Below are 20795 nucleotides of genomic sequence, written 5' to 3' on the forward strand. Positions count from 1 at the left end.
AACATCAACAGTGAAACGCTTCTGCTAATTAGTGTTAGGTTATGTGACAAGACCTTGTTTTCACACCACAAAGGAGCACAGGGAGACAAGGGGGATGGAGGGATGTTTGCATGCAACACCCCGCTCTGGTTTCTCCCAAGCCAATGACAGGAACCATCAGCTCAGAAGCACAGAGAGAGACACAGCAGTAGCAGGGAAACTAAATTTAGGACTCTCAGAAAGGACACCTTGTCACACTCCTCCCAGAACCACTTCAGGAAAGCTTCACCTCCCATGCCCAGATGTTAAAACCATCAAGTATCAATAAACACCACAGCACCTTTCAGACTTGAAAGTCTTTTATGCGTACTGGGTGTATGGGACACAGATGAAGAGCATCTTAGACAAGACTTAGCATGGGATGTTTTGAGGAAGAACCAAAGTGAAAGAGAAGCAGAGGAAATCTACCTGATCTGGAGAAGAACAAGTTGGGGAAAACAGAGGTATAAGATGGCTGGACACATCTGAACAGTGGGTACATCTACCCTGGTTGGTACATCTACCCTTCTACATGATTAGTACAGTCCATTACATTTACTCATTAAATTACATTTTTATCTATTTTCCTTGGTGAAGTACTCTTTATTCAGCATGAAGGTGCATGTATGTGCCAGCAATTATAGTCAGGCCACAAGCTAGAGGGCTGACATGCAGGGTGCCCTCTCCTGCTAGAGGGCACCAGCAGCTGGAGAGACCAGAGTGAGGGGACTTAAATGTGACCCCAGTAACTGGAATGTGATGCCAAGCCATAGGGACCTCTAAATCCATGGTGGCCAGCACCTGGAACAAGGGAGGGTCTGGCTGCCTACATCTCGGCTGGGACCACAGGCCAGAGGGCCCATGACCATGAATGTCAGCAACTGAAGAGACCAGAGTCTGTGAAACCAAGCACAAGCCCATGTCCCTGTGCTGCCAGTGACTGGAACGGATGCAAGTGTGCACATGGATCAAGCTGCAGTGGCTGGCAGGTAGGTGAAGTGAAGGAGGTAAATCTGAGTATGCGCATCTAAGGGTGAGACAACAGAAGGAACTGGCACAGACCACTAAAGTCCCAACCAGCTACCAAGGAAACCAGATGGCCTGTGGGCATGATCTAGGCTTTTTCTGTGTACCTCTCTAAGGGCATAACCACAGGGGTTTGGACAGCAGAGGACTAGGGGAGTTCTGGCCAGGGCCAGCTGTGCTCCATTCATGCACACAGCTGTGTGTCTAAGGGAGAGTCCATGAGGGAGCAGCTACTGAGAAACCAGGGTAGTCCTGGTTTACAGGCATGAAACAGGGCTGCAGCATCAGAGGCTCATACATCCATGTGCCAGCAACAGGAGTGACTGAGATCCATGGGCCAGCCACTTTGCAGACTCAGTGTGGATGGATCCACACATAGCAGACATTCATCTTGAACTGACAAACTGCTGGTGCTGTTTGTGTTCACCGGGATACCCTGTGACAATATATGGGGCTACTTCTGTATATACATTTTTGTTTTGTATATATACATATACAAGATTTATATGTATGTGCACACCTACCAGGAATACACTCTCGGGCTCACTACTGTTGGGCTGAAAGCCTGGAGCTTGGGCAATCTTGCCTCTGTTGGCCTAGTGGTTCCAGCACTAAAGTTAAAAGCACATAAGATGAATAATACTGTTCAAGGTATTCCTCTTTGGTGTAAGGTCTCTCTGTTTAAAACTGGACTTGGAGTACTCATAACTTACAAATGCAAATTAAAGAGGAAAAGAATATTTAACTAGTCTGATTCCTTATCTCACTTCCTTTTACTGCCTATTACTAAAAGTACAATTACCATTTCTAAAATAGTTTTAATACAGTAAGTTCCTGAAAGACTCTGAATTAGCATCTTTGCACACTTACAGCTCCCGTTTCCAGAAAAGGGTGGAACAATGATGCATGCATTCAGTTGACTTAAAACCCAGTGCCTCAAACAACTGTTTACCACATTTTTCAATGTTGCATGTTCAGTCTGCTTTCATCAAACTGATGCTTGTTAGTCACTACGAGGTCTGAAACTACAAATTTACAGATGCTATTTTTATCCAAATCTCATTTGTAAAGTCAACTATAACTCTGACACCTCTTCACTGGAGTAGTTACTGAAGCAAGCTACTTTGTGGGCCTAACACCTGATGAAGGTGCAAGAACACACACTTTTTTTACCCAACCCTTACCTCTCAGCTTCAATCTGCAGCATACTTTTTCAAATACAATGTAGCACAATCTTAAACTTTGGAAGAAGCACCATACCTCAAATAAACTACAATAACTCTTCTCAATTACAAACATATTTCACAAACTTTCTGAAACCAAGAATTTTTTTTAAAATGTAAATAGTTATTATACCTCCCTCCAAATCACCCAATAGGTTTCCTTTATTTACACATAAAATTTCTACCATAATGAAATAAACCCCCAGAAGTTCTATTAAAAATGCTAGAGATTTTATGGTTTATATTGAAGTCTGGTACAATTAGATAAAATTTTCATAATCAGATCTTCCATAACAGCATGCTTAATGAGTTATAGGAATACCTCAATATTTTTACTGGCAACATTCTTCACAACAGCAGGAAATAGCTCAGAAGCATTTTTTCCCTTTGCAATCATCTGAAAAAAAGAAGGAAGAGACAAATCTTAGCAATGTAATAATAAAATTTATTAGAGTATGGTTTGTGTTTTGTTGATTTATTTCAGATCTGTATCTCAAATCTGACATATGAAATTGAGGATAAAACCCATTTTTTGGTTATTAGAATATACGTGATACAATCCATACAGCAAAAACTCTGAGTGCTGGCTAGTTACAAGTTTGGGTGATGGAATCAATGAACTGGACTTTAACACATAGGATGACAAATAACTTTTAATGCCTTAAAAATAACTAGAAACAGAGATCTTGCTAGTCTGAAAAGCCTTGCAGAATTACCTTTTAGGAGCTGGGAAAAAAAAAAAGCACAACAAAACCCATCAGAAGCTATACAAGTTTCAGTCCTGCTCCTTTTCCCTGAAACAATCTTGGTTTGCAACAGCACCAAGAATAAAAATAAAAATAAAAATAGACATCACACTTTAAAAACAAGGCAAGGTTGTTTTCCATAGCAAGTTAAACACAAAAGGCTGTAAAGTGTTTATAGAGAACAAAAAAGGATAAACAGAAACCACACAGTGAAAGTAAGATCAATGCACTAATTTTCTTCTATTTTTCTTTTTTTTTTTTTTGAAAGGAAGTTTTCATGTTTGATCTTGGAGAAATCTGAAACCAGACATGTCATAAACAATAAAATTGTCACAATAAAGACCATAAACAACAAAACCCCAGTTTAGCTTCAGTTCTTGTACGAACACTGCAGTTGTACAACGTTCTTACTTCTTAGATCTAATTGCAGTAGACTGTCTGGCAGTACTTTTAAGTCCAAACTGCATACCCTGGGATTTCAGGAATTTATTCAACAGCACTGTAACTTGATGTAACATAACTCTGAGAATCTGTGTCTTGCCCAAGGATGAGATTCAGCCAGTCAAACATTAGATAAATTAGAAAGCTCACTAAGCAAATACAGAATCATAGAACAGAGACCTTTCAAGTCACCTAGTCCAACTTCCCTGCAGTGAACGGGGACATCTTCAACTAGATCAGGGTGCTCAGAGCCCTGTCCAATCCGATATTGAATGTTTCCAGAGATGGGGCATCCACCATCTCTCCAGGCAACCTGTTAGAGTGTTTCACCACCCTCGCTGTAAAATACTTTTTCCTTATATCTAATCTAAATCAACCTTTTAGTTTAAACCATCACCCCTTGTCCAGTCACATGTCCTACTACAAAGTTCCTCTCCAGCTTTCTCATAGGCCCTTTTTTAAGTACTGAAAGGTGCTATAAGGTCTCCTTGGAGCCTTCTCTTCTCCAGGCGGACAACCCCAACTCTCTTGGCCTGTCCTCATAGGTGACATACTCCAACCCTCAGATCATTCCTGTGGCCTCCTCCAGACCTGGTCCAGCATGTACACATTTTTCCTGTGTCAACAACCCCAGAGTTGGATGCAGTTCTTCAGGTGAGGTCACTGGTACCAGAGCAGAGTAGAACCTCCCTTGACTCACTGGCCACGTTTTCTGGGCTATTATAAGTGAACACTGTCAGCTCACAACCAGCATTTCACTCACCAGAACTCCCAAACCCTTCTTGGTAGAGCTGCTCTCAATCCCTTCATCCTCCAACCTGTATTGATACTGGGGTCTGCCACAACCCTAGGGCAGGGCCTTGTACTTGGTCTTGCTGAACCCCATGAGGTCCACATAAGTTTCCCATGGGTCCAGCTTGTCCAGGTCCCTCTGGATGGCATCCCATCCCTCAGGCATGTAAACCACACCACTCAGCCTGGTGTTGTCTGCAAATCTGGTGAGGGTGCACTCAATCCCACTGTCTACATCACTAATAAAGACATTAAACAGTACTGGTCCCCGTACGGACCCCTAAGGGATAACACTTGTGACTGATGTCCACTAGGGTCCAACACAAATAAGCAACAACAAATATACAGGGATCCAACAAAGAAACGTGAGCTCTGCAACTGCAGTTACTCCTGTACATAACCATCTTACACTTTGACCATTATTCAACATTATATAGCTGATTAAACTTCATATTCTTAACTCACAGGTCTGTTTGTGTACTTTGTTGATAAAACACATCAAAAGCATAAAGAATTAGGATCTTATGCAACAAAAGCAATAACACACAAAACCAGGCAATACCTGAGAAACTGTATATTCACAGAAGCTCAGAAGAAAGATGACGGAAGAAGAAAAAAGGCAGCTGTAGTTCAGGCTATTAGTCAGTCTTTCAAAAGGGTTTAAGAGCAGCTATCCAGCATGATGTTTAAATTTAACATCTTGAACTATTTCTTGCAGCTGTATTAAAAGTCACAAAAAGTGACAAACTAAAAAGCAAGAATACTGTATGAGTTTCAAGGGTTTTTTATCTAAGAATCTAAAATAAACCACTGCTGTTAGGACTGAGGGGTCTTCATAATAAATGTCAAATTCAAAATGACCACACAGAACTCAGCACCAAGATGCACTGCAGAGATGTACGACAGAATAGAATAATATCATCTTATCTTGATGCAACGGAAGTTATGTTACTCAAAAACTGAGATGATCCTTAGACTTCCCTGACAGGCTCTAACAGTATGACTCCATGCATTACTTGGATTATTTAACTGATCAACCATAATAGCTCCAGCGTACCACGTAAATATGTATTTAGGGTCTTTTAAAAGAGTGTATTTTGAGTCATTATTGTATAACAATTAGCATAAATCCTCCTTAGCTCATGGATCATTAACCTGAAAGAACATAATGGTTCCTTCCAAGACCAAGGTCTATCATGTCATTTTGGTTGCTATGCCTAGAGATTCTCCAGTTGTGTTGTCTTATATACCTGGAGTTTCTGCACAAAAACTTTCATTCTAGAATGTGCTACGTAATGCCAGAGTGTATTAAACTTTTTTTTTTCTATGTGAGAGACACATATATGGATGATACTCTTTGAGGAAAATCAGGCATGTGACTGTTTTCTAAATTAATGCTCTGAAATCTTCTGGAGTGAAATTCCACAGAGTATTTTCCCAGATGAGAAATTCAGTTAGGCTTCAAGATATGGTACTGAGAACATCTTCGTTGTTGTAATATCTGTGTATGTTTTAAAACAAATATCAGCTATTGTGTTTTCATGCATAGAGTATAAAATGTATACTCTTCAAATTTATTTCTAACCCAGCAGTATTGCTCATACTCATTCAAAGATTGCATTTATTTTATAGCAAGCATTTAAGGAAGAAACAAAAAAATTACATACTGACTAAAAATAAATATAAAAAAATAAAATTATTGATCATGAAAGTCACACATATGTCTCTTACCTGAACTAGGCTTAGATACATTCGTGTCTAAGAGGGGAGTGGAAAAATATGGACTACTCCTATGCTTGAATTTACATTGTTAAAAGTCACTCTCTGGAAGACAGATTTCAGTTTATTTGTAAAAAATCTCCTTTGTCCTAGGAGAAAGTTCACAAACCACCCGACAGTAGGAAGAAGCAGCAAAGGATGCCATAAGTAGTGTTCTCCTTGTACTTCTCTATCACACCTATATGAAGGTTCAGCCTCTTGAAATCTACTAAAAGACTAAGAAAACTATTAGTATCATAGAATTATAGAGTCATAGAACGGTTTAAGGTGGAAGAGACCTTAGAGACTAACCCCTCTTCCATGGACAGGGACTGTTTATCAAGCATTCCTCCTATGAGGACAGGCTGAGAGAGTTGGGGTTGTTCAGCCTGGAGAAGAGAAGGCTCTGAGGAAACCCTATAGCACCTTCCAGTACCTAAACGGCCCTATGAGAGGGCTGGAGAGGGACTTCTACAAGGGCATGTAGTGATAGGACAAGGGGTAATACCTTTAAGCTGACAGAGGGTAGCTTTAGATTAGATGTTAGGAAAAAATTCTTTACTGTGAGGGTGCTGAGGCACTGGAACAGGTTGCCCAGAGAAGTTGTGGATGCTGTATGCATAGCTTTTTCCCCTATCTAAAACTAGTGAAAAGAGCATTTCAGTGAGACACTTTAAACAATACTCTGACAACAGAGTTCCTTTTTTCCTCTAATAATAAAGATTGAGGAAGCATTTCTGGAAACACATCTCATTCCTGAGAGATATAAGCCCCTCTCTATATGCAGGCATATAAGCACCTTTGTGCTCTGCAAGAACATTATCACCACTGTTACAAGACCTCATGGCAATTGTGCAACGTCCCAGTCCTCACCTGTGAAGCTCATTGCTTGAGTTTGTTATGTCAACATACCAGATGTGTGGTATGAAACATAGTTTAAACACAGCACAGGAAAACAGCAAACACTTTGAAGATACGGAAGGAACTGAAAAGAGAGAATGCAGTAATTCAAACAACTCACTTGCCGTCAAGTTTAGCTTACAAGCCAAAAGGCTGTTACTGCTTTAAGAAGCAGTAGTTGAGAAGAGGAAAAATATCCAAGAAACAGAAGGTGCCTGCTGTCATTTGGGAAAGCAGTGCTCTTCCTCCATTGCACAGGCACAAAAACCAAGGATCACAAACCTAAAACAGGACAAAAATCTAGAACTGGAAACTGGGGAGAATTGTCAGAATCAGAAAACAGGGGAGTAGAAGAAAGAATGTGTCCAATTAGTTCTGCCTTCCCTTGCTGAAGACTTCTTGAGCCTGATCACTTCAGCCTAAGACCATCAAGGACCACAGCTATCAGTGCTAACCACATGTCTCCAGGTCATGGCATCATACACTTCCATAAAATTAAATAAACAGTTAAGAACTCTTTTGAATATGCAGCAGCAGCAGATATTTATAATGACTGCATTTGCTCATTGCACACTTATTTACAGTGATAGGATTGTTTGTAGCAGAAAAAAAAAAATCAATCTAGTAAAACCTTGGTTTATAATTTAAATCTGATTCAATTTAATGGTTTCTAATTCCCCCCACATACATACATACATACATTCAGTTGCAACTGCTTCTAAAAACAGATAAAGATCTGGCAACTTTTTGAAAAAGAAAACCAAGGGAGCAACACGCAACTTTCCCCAACCCTCCTGCCCACAGTAATAGCCAGAATAATAGCTTTTCTGAGGGAAGGACAAAGAATGTAAGTTACCATAGCTTGAAACCATGACACTTCTAAATGCCATGTTTTTTTGCAACAGCACTTCTATATGCCAGACTCTCACTGATCAAAACCTGAGTAATCCCACATCATACCAGAGAAGATGAATTAACAAACCTTCCACCAAACAAAGAATGACATCATGAAATAGCAGTTGATAGTTACCCAGATCTCATGGGTAATAACGTCTCTGGCAGGACTCGGATCAATGGCAAAAAAGACAAACAGCTTAAGTAAAACTTTCATCACTAAAGGGTAACGAAGGGAGAAACTGCCAGCTCTAGAGTCTGTGGAAAGAACACAATCACATTATACAAACTGTACCTATTCACTTTGGTATGTACTCGGATAAGATTAAGGATGTAAAAACCAAGGAGAACAAAAAAGCACGCCCAAAGGAGACTGAAACCAAGTCAAATGGACACTGAACAGTTTTCCATAGCACATTCTTCCAATAATTTTAAGAAGAAATAAAGGGAACTATCAACTTCATGTTCAGTTTTTAGGGTTTAAACACACAACGGCATTAAACATTATTTCACAGAATCACAGGATATGCTGAGTTGGAAGGGACCTACAAGAATTATCATACAGGGCCCTCCTGGCCCTGTACAGGACCATCCCCAAGAGTCGCACCACGTGCCTGAGAGTATTGTCCAAATGCTTCCTGAACTCAGGCTTGGTGCTGTGACCCCCACTGCCCTGGGGAGCCCATTTCAGTGCCCAGTCATCCCCTGGGTGAAGAACCTCTTTCTAATAACCAACCTAAACCTCCCTGACACAACTTCAGGCCACTCCCTGGTCCCGGCACTGGTCACCACAGAGAAGAGATCAGTGCCTGTCCCTCCTCTTCCTCTCACAAGGAAGTTGTAGACTGCGATGAGGTCTCCTCTCAGTCTCCTCTTCTCCAGGCTGAACAGAACAAGTGACCTCAGCTGCTCCTCACACAGCTTCCTCTCAAGGCCTTTCACACTCTTCATTGCCCTCCTCTGGATACTCTCTAACAGTTTTATATCCTTCTTATATTGTGGTGCCCAAAACTGCACACAATATTCAAGGTGAAGCCGCCCCAGTGCAGAGCATAGTGAGACAATCCCCTCCCTCAGCTGGCTGGCGATGCTTTGCCTGATGCCCCCCAGGATACGGTTGGCCCTCCTGGCTGCCAGGGCACTGCTGACTCACATTCAACTTGCCATTGACCAGGACTCCCAGGTCCCTTTCTGTGGCACTGATTTCCAGCATCTCATTCCCCAGTCTGTATGCTCATCCAGGGTTGTCCCATCCCACGTGCAGAATGTGGCACTTTCCCTTGTTGAACTTCATATGGTGATTGCCCAGTTCTTTGATTTATTGAGGTCCCCTCTGCAGGGTCTCCCTGTCCTTGAGGGAGTCAACAGTTCCTCCCAGTTTTGTGTCATCTGCAAACTTGCTTAGTGTCCCTTCCATTCCTGTGTCCAAGTCATTTATGAAGATGTTGAAGAGCACAGGGCCCAAGATAGAGCCCTGTGGAAGCCCACTAGTGACAGGTCACCAGTCTGATGTCACCCCATTCACTATTACCCTCTGTGTTCAACTCATGAGCCAATTGCTCACCCACCACATCATGTGTTTATCCAGCTGTGTGCTGGATATTTTGTCCAGAAGGATCCTGTGAGTGACAGTACCAAAATCTTTACTGAAATCCAAAAACAGTACACCAAGTGGCTTCCCTTGATTGGCTAGGTGGGTTACCTTGTCATTTAATCACCTCTATAGGTGCACAGTTTGCCTGAAATACTTAGTCAACTATATAAGCATCGTGCTCAATTAAAAAAAGAAAATCTTTATTTAATCTAATAAAATAAAAATAGTAAATGCAATTTGTCATTTTTCCTGCAAATTTCTGCTGATTCCAGTCTGCTGATTTTGAAGCTTCTCTCAAGGAACCATTTCCTATTCAAGGTCTCACTGAAAGTAATTATTTACAGGCATATTGGCACTGTTACATGACTATTTTAAAAGTACATGATAGTATATATCCTGATATAGGAATTTCTACACAAAATTCCAAATTAAGGATTTCATCATTTCATTACCACAACTTTTAAACATCACTTAGAGATTCAAATGCTAATGTTGTACAGGATCTGTACAGTGAAAACATTATTCCCATCCAAGAAATAAAAATAATAATAAAAAAATCACATACCCCAACAATCCTCTTCATAGCATCCAGTTTTGCAGAATCTTTACTGCTTTCCAACATTTGTTTTAGGTCTTCATTTCTACGGTAGGAAGAGTAAAGCATCAATTAGAAAAAATAAAGAATAAAACCAGAATACCATTTTTATATTCTCGCATCAATTCAGCAACTTAAGTTGAACCACTGCCCCTTCTTGTCCACTTTTAAATTGTATTTACTAACATGCTGGCCAGGTACAATGAAGTGTTTAGCAAAAGAATCTATCAGATTCTAACAATAATGTAATATCACACAACTTCAATCAGCTGTATGCTCAACCTTGACTGGAATCCAGTTGAGGTCTTGAGACAGAAGAGCTTAGTTTAAACCGACTCAACTCATTCCCTTCTCCCTTTTTCCCCAGTGAGGGCCAGATGCAATACCCAAAGGTTGACACGTTTGTGTTAAAATGTAGTATCAGCTAACATAAGTCACTGTAAAGCCCAATAGTAGACTTCAGTATGCTTTGAATTTCACTAAAAATCACACATATAACCTTTCATCTGCTTTTCTGGGTTGTAAAATGCCATTCCCTGTCATCAGGATTAAAAGCCTCAGATCTGCAGTATGTCTATGCTACAAGCCATATGATTAAGATAGCCCGATGATCAGACATATATTGTCCAAGTACGTTTTACAGGTGAAATAAAATTCTCACAGAAAAATATCAAGTCAATAAGGATGCTCTCTTGTAGATACATCTCCTCATTAGCTGCCACTAGTAAGAAACCTCACCCTGCTTGGCATTTTAGATGCAAACAGATCACAGTCTAACTGCATTTATAGACAGCGAAAGTTTACAAAAAGAATTCTTTGAACAAACAGCCTTTTGTAGTGTCTGGATTAAGTACTAAAAAAATATGAAGCAAACAATGGCTCAAGAAGAGACGCCTGCAATACTCCAAAGAACTCCAAAAGCTTTCCAAACCCTGTGAGCTTTCACACATTGAAGGGCCTAGCACCTCGGGTAGACCTCGGCTGGACACCAGGGGTCCACCAAGCCACTCCATTACTACCCTCCTCAAGCAAGATGAAGGTGAGAAAACAAGATGGAAAAAAACTCATGTGTCAAGATAATGACAGTTTAATAAAGCAAAAGAAAAGACTGCATGTAGAAGCAAAGGAAAAAAGAGATTTATTCTCTCTTTCAGATCCACAAGCAATGCCCAGCCACCTCTCAGGAAGCGGGGCTTTAGTATACATAGCAGGTGCTTCAGGAGACAATCATAATAATGAATGCCCACCCCCTTCTCCTTAGCTTTTATTGATGAACATTCACCATACAGTATGGATTATTCCTTTTGTCAGTCAGGGTCAGCAGTCCTGGCTATGCATCCTTCCAAGATCTTGCCCACCTCCAGGCAACCAGTGAAGAGGGATATTGGAGAGACATCTTGACTACTGTGTGAGCAATGCTCAGCAGTAGCCAAAACACTGGTGTGTCATCAACTACCAAAAGAAAGCACAGCATGATAAAGGCTGCTATGGGGTAAAGTAACTCCACTCAGCCAAACCCAATATATCCAGACAAGATTTCAAAAGTGAATGCAAAACCTAAATATATTCGGATTTATCACTGCCCTTAGAATTTCAGACAGCGAAGAAAAGAGGTTTAAGTCAAAGCCATAGTTAGTTACAATGAGACCAAATGTTGTCATCCATTCCTTTATAAATCCTTATAGAACATTTTTCCTACTTGTAAGGAACAGAGTGACTCCAGACTCCAGTGGAGATCTCCTCATCTTTTCAAAGCCAATACTGCATCTATTTTGTGCCCTCCATGAGAAATCCACATTGCCCACGTTTCAGTATACATCCACAAAATTAAGAACCACAACCAGATGGAAAAAAAACCCCAATCAACATTATTTCCTACCAAGCTCTCTTTATTCTTGGCCACAGAAATAGCTTATTTTGCTGACCATTCCTATCCACCTTGGTATAGGATACCAAGTAAGTCTCAGTTCTTTTAGGTTAGCTTGAAGTACCTTGCCTGAGACTTTGCTGTAGCTGGCTACAGAAATTCGGAGACCCCTAATTCTTTCTGTTTAAGTCTTAATCCTTACCTGTGGAAGAATCTGTATGACACGGTTATCAAAGTTATGTAGCAAAAGTCTGGACTTGATTTACAAAGTTGTTTCTTATCCTATGCTCCAGCTTCCTACTGCTGTTGCAAACAATGGAATACATAAAAATTTTCTTAAGAAAGGATGTTCTTTGATGTTTGATCTCTGTATACTTTCAAGATTAATAAATGAGAAAGGAGATTTAATCCATGAAAAAGATAGCAACTAACAAGCCAGCTTTACGTTACATCTAGGTGTTAAAAAGACAAATTACTTGTCAGTAGAATTGCCTTGTTAAGGGCTCAACATGTTTCAATTATCTCAGACCTAGCGGGAGTTTAACAAAGCTTGGGAAGAAGGATGTACCACTGACAGTGGACACAAAGAATGTAGAATTTATGGTTCACAAGGACATTTGGTAGAACCCCCAAGATAAAGAAGAAACTAATAAAGACAACTCAGCAACAGTGCTGAATCAGCTCCAACTCGGTAAAAGGTAATTCTGCAGTGGGAGATTATGACTATGGTCCACCAACTCAAAAAATCCACCGACCCAATGGAAAAGAAAGGCTGAGCAAGTGGAGTAATTAACATGAGAAGCAAGAGAATCGTTAACCAACAGAAGACAGAATATTAATTAACACGAAAAAATAAGAATACGTCAACAAAGCAGAAAATGTGAAAAAAATAATTTGAACTTCAGGATCAAGTAGCAAAAACAGAGGAAGTTATACAAAACAAGATCCAAGTAGCTGCTGAAGATTTTCTCCCAGAATGTAACAAACATGAAGAAAAATGGAAAAGGTGAATTTAAGATGTGAAGACAGAAGAAAGGACTATATAATGATAAAATGTACTTCTAACTGCTTATAGAAAATATCATACATTTCAAATTACAACATTTTGAAATGTTAACTGGGAAGACATAAACCAGAGAAACTAAGATAGGAAGACCTGTTTTCAACCAGCCTTGCTTCCATAAGAGAAAAGCAGCAGGTAGGGAAAAGAAAAAAAAAAAGAGAAATTAAATTACAAGTTCTTGATGAATCCATTTGGAAATTAATTATTACTTAAATTGATGAGTTGTGAGGGTTGTTTCAAATATTTTCTGACAAATTATAATCCAGGATTACCAAACATTAGGTACTTACAGAGTAAAATATTGCTCCATACATCCACATGGATCAGCAGCAGCAGCAAGCCTTTTTTCTTCTACAGTTAGATACGGTTTCAGTGTAACCTCAAAGTTTCGCCCCTTAAGAGCAGATTTAATAGTGCAAGACACCTCAACTATTTTACCCAACATTGTGGAATTTTGTTCCATTCTTTTAAAAAAAAAAAACCACACACAAAAATCAGTGTGCTCAATCAAGCTTGCCTTCCAAGAGTGAAGTCTACTCAAAAAAAAAAAGAAAATCTTATTATGTAACAGGATACCCACTCCCTCGCTGTTTTAACTTCTAGAAACAAATATCCTTCGCAGATTTCAAAGGTCATTTCCCTCCAAAAGCAACTCTTATCAGCAACCTCAATGAACAATGGGAAAAGCAAATGCATTTCAGACTTTCCTAATACAGTTTATTGTACAGTATAAAAATATTTCCATCTTTTCAGCATTAAGAAGATTTAAGGGAACTTCAATCCTTAAGTTAGATCCCTCAAAACCAAAAGCATAAACGTAAGCACCACACTTCGGTTCATGTTTATATACTCATTAATTATTCGGAACTGACAATTCTTCAGTACAGAATGTTAGATAAATAATTTCTTTATCACTTATGTCCACTTGCCAGGAGTTCAGGAAAATGCAAGCAACTCTCCAGCTGCATCAACACCTTTGCCCCTCCCTGCTAAAACTTGGAGAGTAATTCTAGCCTTACAGAATTAGGTACATATTACAGATGATTGAAATATAAGCTTTATTACTTCAGGAGTAACACCTGGTTTAAAGAAGCCTAATCTGATAGTTGACGAATGATGCAGAGCTATACAAAGCGTGAAACTAATGGCTCCAGACAGAAGACATCAAAAAAACCCCACCTCTGTTATAGTAAAAATAGTCTCTGAGCCATTTTCCCTAACAATAAGAAGAAAGAAAATGACTTTCCAAGAGCAAAAAAGGGATAAACAAGAAGACTCTCACTTGTCTGCCCAATGACACATCTAAGAATGCAATGAGATTTCCCTGAGTTCCCAACTCATAATCTAGTGCTTAACATCATGCAGCCCCACCATCCAAAACGCTGGAAGTTCAAAGCACTGCTATGGACTATAATTAGAAATATTATACTCATATACAACAGTGCTATGAAATATGATCTTTTACTATTGGTATAGCATCTACTACAAAAGGTAATGAGTCAATTATTAATATATTTAGAAATCAGTTCCCAGCTGCGTCTGTAATCTTTACCACCACAGGCTTGTATTCCTCAATACTAGAATTTGAAAGCTAAAGGAGTGTAAATTAGAAATGCAAATTCATCACCTAACTTTCTCTCATAACGAGCATCACATATGGCAGATCTGCAATGACACAACACGATGGGCATCACAAAACACATCCAGAATAATATGATCTCCTCAAAACACTGGTTGAATGTTAATTCAATGAATCATGAGCAAGATGATTTCTAATTTTCTTCTATGCTTTCATATTTTATGATTGTGGCATTTAAAATACATAATACTTTTCTCCTTCTATCTCAAAATGCTGCTTTCTTAATACCTTTGTACCACTTGTAGATACAATAGAGGTATGGATATGATAGGACTGCCCTATTCTAATGCACCAAAATAAGAGGGGGTGCAGGGGGTGGAGATGTGGTGTGATAAGTGTGTGGAGTGCAGAGAACAAAATAAAATAAAAAAAAAAACCACCCTGGATCTTGAAATTCATAAGATTATACTGCCAAACAGCTTTAACAGCCTGTTATGCCAGAAAGCACCTCGACCACGTAACTCTCTATGTTGATTATGGTAAACAGAACTAGAGATGAACTCTGAATATGCCATACTATTGTCAGCACACACTTGGTCACTAAAACTGCTGTCTTGCTCAGGTTAAGACAAGGATTACAGATTCCATTGAGCAACATTACCCACTTTCACAGAAAAAAACAAACAAACAAACAAAAAAAGGGTAGGCATAACTACACATCACTGAGGTTTACACACATTTGGCAGCAATAAATCTGAGCCCCTCAATTACTTTGTCTTCTCCTAGGAACTATGACAAACTTTTAATCATACTAAAATATTAATCCATAACCTGTGGCATGTCATTTGCCACTGCATCTACAAATTCTGAACAATTCTTGTTAAGACAACACTTGCTCCACTCTGGAAAAATATACATTTGTTTTATTTTCTATTCTTTTTTAGGAACATTGAGGAACATTGTAAGATGAAACCCATAAAAGGTTTTGCTACAGTTCCAATGGACCCAGTCACTTAAAGAAGTCACCCACTAATCATAAAGCTTTCTTTGTAAATAAGCAGAAGGTTCATGAGTATCAAAACTGAAACTGAAGCCCAGTCAGTAATGCAACAGAAACCTTGGGAACAGTTTTAATCAACTCTACAAAAGAAGAATGAATTTTAAACAAGTAAACCCATGGTGAGACAAAGGGTTTTCATATATAAGGACAGCATTGGAAGAAAAGATACAGGAAATGGCAAACAAATCCACCACAGGGGAGGAAGCGAGCTTCTTGGTATTATGGCATAAGCTGTTATAGAACAGAAGTTACAAAAGTGCCACTCAGTTGAACTTTAACAATGCATTTCTTGTTTTACATTTTCCATCCGCTGCATACTTTCAGTTACACAGTATCAATTGCACTGTTCTTGTGTTCAAAGACTTTAGGAGACTTCAGTTGAGAGGACATGCTTTTAACCAAAGCATATTAAGATTTTTTTTTTTGCCTTCAGCACAGCAAAACGTTCCAATGAAAAGTTCAAAATAAAATACTGTGAATGTTACCAGGTTTGAAGCAGAAAATCCACACTGAGAGAGCAGCTTAACCTTTTGCCCTGTCACCTGAGTAGTAATGAAGTCCTGTGTAGTACTAATGAAGTCCCATGTTTCCCCACAAAATTTTAAAAAAATATATTTTTTTCTTACATTTTACTGGCACTGCAAAATCCTCAAAATAAATTGGCTTATTTTAGGACATGCTATTGCGTAAACTCTAAATGAGTTTAACATTTAAAGAGGAACTACAAATTGATTTCAGAGCCATAAAACTTGGAAGCTAAATTGGCAGGAAATACATGCTACCATATGAGTTTACTTTTGCTGTTCATTGGGAGTTTTCCTCGAGCAGGAAATTAAGAAACCCGAGTTTCGCTGAGTTTCAGTCTACACCACAAACTGTTTGAATGACATCTTGTGGTGCTGTTAAGTATTGCCATCCTCTTCCATTATAGCACTGTATTTATTGCTAATTCACAACACAGTATTCAACGATTACTTCAAGGAAGACCCAAGTCATATGGCTACGAGTGTAGTTGTTCTATGGTTTAAAGAGATATTGAGATAAGAAGTAATTTATTTGCTTTCAGTCACTCCTAATTTTTCAATCTGAAAAAGAAACACACTACCCAAAAAGCAAACTTGATAGTTTAAAGGATAGCCTGCAGAGATGTGAGGAAAACCAGGATAACTATAGTATCCTCTAAGGCTGAGAGTCACAGAGAACAAGACCAATTATGGTATGAGCAGCAACAAAATTTAATTCATTTAATTATTGCTTTGCCACTAGTTGCTCAAAGTACTTGCAATCTGGATGGTTTAAGTACAGTCTCATCTTTCTGAGAGAGGAAACAGATAGAAAAGTGTAAAGTTAAAACCTGAGTAAAGCATCTTCCCGGTTTTCTGCTGCGAACCTGTAGTACTCGAACAGTGCTTCAGCAGCTCAGTGCATGAACACCTGCAAGTTGCTGCTATCACCACCGTCAATGCAGAGATGTAAACTACCTACATTTCAAATGCTCTAACCAGATGGCAGCTAGTATGACAAGCAGTTTGAAATCCTTTCTGGATCTGGCTGCAATTTAGTCTAAGATTATCTATTGTCAGTAGAGTAGTAATAGACACTACTTCACCCAGAAACAAGAAAGGCTGTCTGAAAGGATGAAAAGTACCAATCTTGTAATTCCACTGCCTACGATTTCTTCTGATAGTGCCCACACCATTGACACTGCAAGGAAACTTCTGCTAGAGAGAAATCTTCCTTGGTGGAAGATATCAGTTTCCTGAAGGCTGAGAATCTGAGGTGGTGCCGCCACTTAAGTGGTTGTGTCAACTTACAGCCTGTCTTGAGGCAAGTGATCAGTGTTTGTAGACATTTGTAGATCACTTTGCAGCATTGGGTAGTTGTAAAGAGATTATAGGGAAGTGAGAAGAAGTATCACAGAATATTCTGAGTTGGAAGGGACCCACAAGATCATCGAGTCCAACTCTTAGCGTTTCCAGCTTTCCCAAAATTGGTGGGAAAAGGTTTCTTTTAAAGATACCACCACAAAGCTGGTGTTGTCACTGACAGAACCAGTGTTAGTATATTTACATAGAAGTACATGACATTTCAGAAACCCTGTTAAAGAGCACTACAATGCTGTTCATCTTCTGGCAGGATGCCAAAAGAATTCTGGTTTCCTTCCAGAAACAAAACTACCAAAGGGTGGCACAGACAAGGATAGCCTTCAAAAAGCAGAACTAAGAAAAAGTGGAATTTCTTGCAAGCATCAGCCTTATAGCAGTTATAAAAATGTGTATTTAATACCACTCAGGATGCAGATCAAAGCAAGCATCTAAAGCAAATATATGACAATGCAATAAATATGCAGAAACCACAGTGAAGACCTTAAACTATAAAACTTGCCTGAGAAAATAAAAAAGCCTCAAAAATGTAATGACTACATTACGGACTACCATAGCAAATCAACAGCTCATTGTTGCATCCTCATATGTGCCAAGTGCATGGCAATAAGCATATATTCACTCTGTGTCACTTCCCATCAGATCTGACAGATTTCAGCTGGAAAAGTGCTCTGCAATAGTATTGCCCACGTTTGTACACTGCACTTAGTTCCTATCCTGGTACTGACTAGAAGGTTCAGATTTTATCTTGTAGACTCATGAGTTCATCCAAACCATTCAGCTTTGCTGGGCTGTACATCCTACCGAAACTGGCATATCGCCACATCAGTGGGCACAGGGCCATTTTAACAGATGGGAAAGGAAAGTAGTTGTGCCAATGAGATAGTGGATGCATCGAGTTTGAATATTAGAGCTGGAGTGTCCTCCAAGAATTTCACAAATGGCAATCCATGTACAATCTCTCCATGACTGGTTGAACAGAATATGCCAAGACAAAACTAGATCAATTTAAGACTCCAAGAACACCTCTGGCAGGTTGAAAGTTGAAAAGTTCTGAAAGTTGAAAGCAAGCTTTTAGCTCCAATGAGTCTGGAAAAGTCTTCCGCACAGAGAATTGGGCAATGAGTATCTTAATGAAATCACCACCTTCAGCTCTCTGCAAAACACGCTTACAAAATCTCTGCAAAAAAAAAAAAAAAAGGCTTTGCAGCCCTGATGAGTTTTCTGATGAATGGCTCAACAAAACACATAAGCCAGATTTGCAAAAAAAAAAAAAAGTCTAATAAATTACAAATGTATTTTGCTTGGCAGGAATACAGTTTAAAGATGCAAATCAGTAAAGTTGAAAATGTGTGTTATAAATTTTGCCATCTGCTTCAATACTGTACTTATCAATTGATATCTAATGACATTACTCCTGTGGTTTACCTCTAAGTTTTAACATTTTATTCAGAAAAAGCAATAGCTAGTTTTATTGCTGAAACTGTACTATTTCCAAGAACCAAACATTATTATACTTCAGTTTTATATGCAGGTAAATTTTGTTTAAAATGCAATTAATATAGATGAAAATCCTCTGTCCACCTGCAATTAACTGTAAGTAGTAATAGCTGCACCCTAATATAAGCAATTAACGGGGATTCTGTGTACTAATTAGCTCTCCAGTTACTCTTAGAAGTTGGAAGGTAGTTAGAGTTTTTACTCCTCCATATAGAGCAATAATAATGTAAAATGAATAATGTAACTATAACAATATTCTATTATCTCAGATGATGTGCATCACATGGTACCTCTCTACACTATACAGATTATTTTGAGAGTCTTCCAGTGCTTATTGCATGGATTCCATCTATCAAGAACATGGAGAAATAGCTCGAGGCCCACAGGCTGTATTCAGCTTATCCATAAGACTTATATTACCCATTGGCTCTTACAAATTTTCTGCTGAAAACTCCTGTTATGGGCAAAAACAGTCTGCACTTGTCTGCAGACTGTTTCCATTATTCTGGTTGCCAAAATCTGACCCTTTTTCTCCTTTTTTCAAACATATGGGACATGATAACGATTTCAGCTGAGTATTTCTACTGAAATGTGAAAAACAAAACAGGACAAATGATGTATATTAGGTCAACTTCAGATTTCATCTTTAAGTCTACTAATACTTATTTGTGCCTCTGTGCAACTTGTCATAGGCCCTGCTGCAAGATCAAAAGCAACTTATCCTAATATACAATTTGTTTATTTCAGAAGCACTGTGGCTTACTTCCTCTTCATGGCAAACAGTAGAAGACAGACACACAAACAGAAGAGTTTGGAATTTTTTTAAAGAAAGGGTTTACAGTAGTGTCTTGATATTTATACATTAACTGCATGATATTGTTACAATTAAGTCCAACAGCCAAGCGCAAGCGTCTGATCCAACTGTCACTGCAGCAATGTTCAGGGCCATATATTACATATGTGCCCCTTTGCTGAGAAGGAGTACTTCTTGTATCATCAGTAGGTCTAAGGAAGAATTCCCACTTCCACAGCAACAAAAAAAGCACTGAAACACCACAATGACATCAGATATAAGCATATCAGCAGTAATGAATGACAATCAAGAGAGATCAGCAAACAACCTCTGAAAAGCCCTAACAGTAATTACTTTTCACCACTGGAATATTCCATTATCCCCACACTTTCATGTGCAAGAGGGAGGGACAAATCTAGGACTGCTCTGTACGTCCTTGTATTGTTTTTTCATCAAGTTTTGGGCTATTACTAGAGTGAACTATTAAAATATAACCTATATGCTTGATGAATTATTACTGCATTTTCCAGAGTGCAACATCGTCTGCTTTTCTAATAGTAACCCTCAATTGCAGTCCAGTGGCTTTTTCACATCACACAAATTTCATCATCTTCTCTGCACAGTGTCTGTTCCTCAGCTACCCAATCCATACTCAGAGCTTAACAACACAAGTCTGAGTCATGGATAACTTCCTATTTCAGCAAGAATTTTTTTTGTCAGCTACAAAAGACCACTGAGATCAATGCCTGCTGTCCTCTCAAGTAATTCCTTTAGAAGACAGACATTCTCCCTGTTCCTGTAAGTGTCAGAGAAAGTCTGGGGGAGCAATTAATTAATAAGACATTCACACATATCACAAGCTATTCTGTTTCTTCCATACTGAAGGACAGTCATACACATACACACGTACAAAATATCTCAGGACCCCAGAGCTGTATTTCCCCATGATCACTGGGGAGCCTTGGGTAGAATTAGTCACTACAGCTTCCGCATCTAATAAAACAGGGAGCTATACTTCACTTGCAAAACAATCTGCAAAACAGTCTGAAGTTTATGAGTTATG

General features: G+C 39.0%; 1 protein-coding gene across 2 annotated transcripts in view; it reads right to left on the reverse strand.

The window, feature by feature from the left end:
- The window catches only part of AP3B1 (adaptor related protein complex 3 subunit beta 1), a 148756-nt gene that overhangs the window by 126652 nt on the left and 1309 nt on the right, over positions 1 to 20795 (reverse strand). Inside the window, exons 1-3 of one of the 2 annotated variants that reach the window (XM_018070425.1) lie at positions 13208 to 13382; positions 9958 to 10033; positions 2590 to 2664 (exon numbers count right to left, since the gene is read on the reverse strand). In XM_018070425.1, coding sequence (XP_017925914.1) covers positions 2590 to 2664; positions 9958 to 10033; positions 13208 to 13380 — 324 coding nt within the window. In that variant the 5' untranslated portion in view covers positions 13381 to 13382. Of the gene's footprint in view, positions 1 to 2589; positions 2665 to 9957; positions 10034 to 13207; positions 13383 to 20795 lie in introns of those variants that run through there. The other variant, XM_018070426.2, reaches the window with a different exon arrangement.

The sequence above is a fragment of the Manacus vitellinus genome, unplaced genomic scaffold, assembly GCF_001715985.3.
Source record: "Manacus vitellinus isolate BGI_N305 unplaced genomic scaffold, ASM171598v3 scaffold_18_pilon, whole genome shotgun sequence".
NCBI classification, from domain to species: Eukaryota; Metazoa; Chordata; class Aves; order Passeriformes; family Pipridae; genus Manacus; species Manacus vitellinus.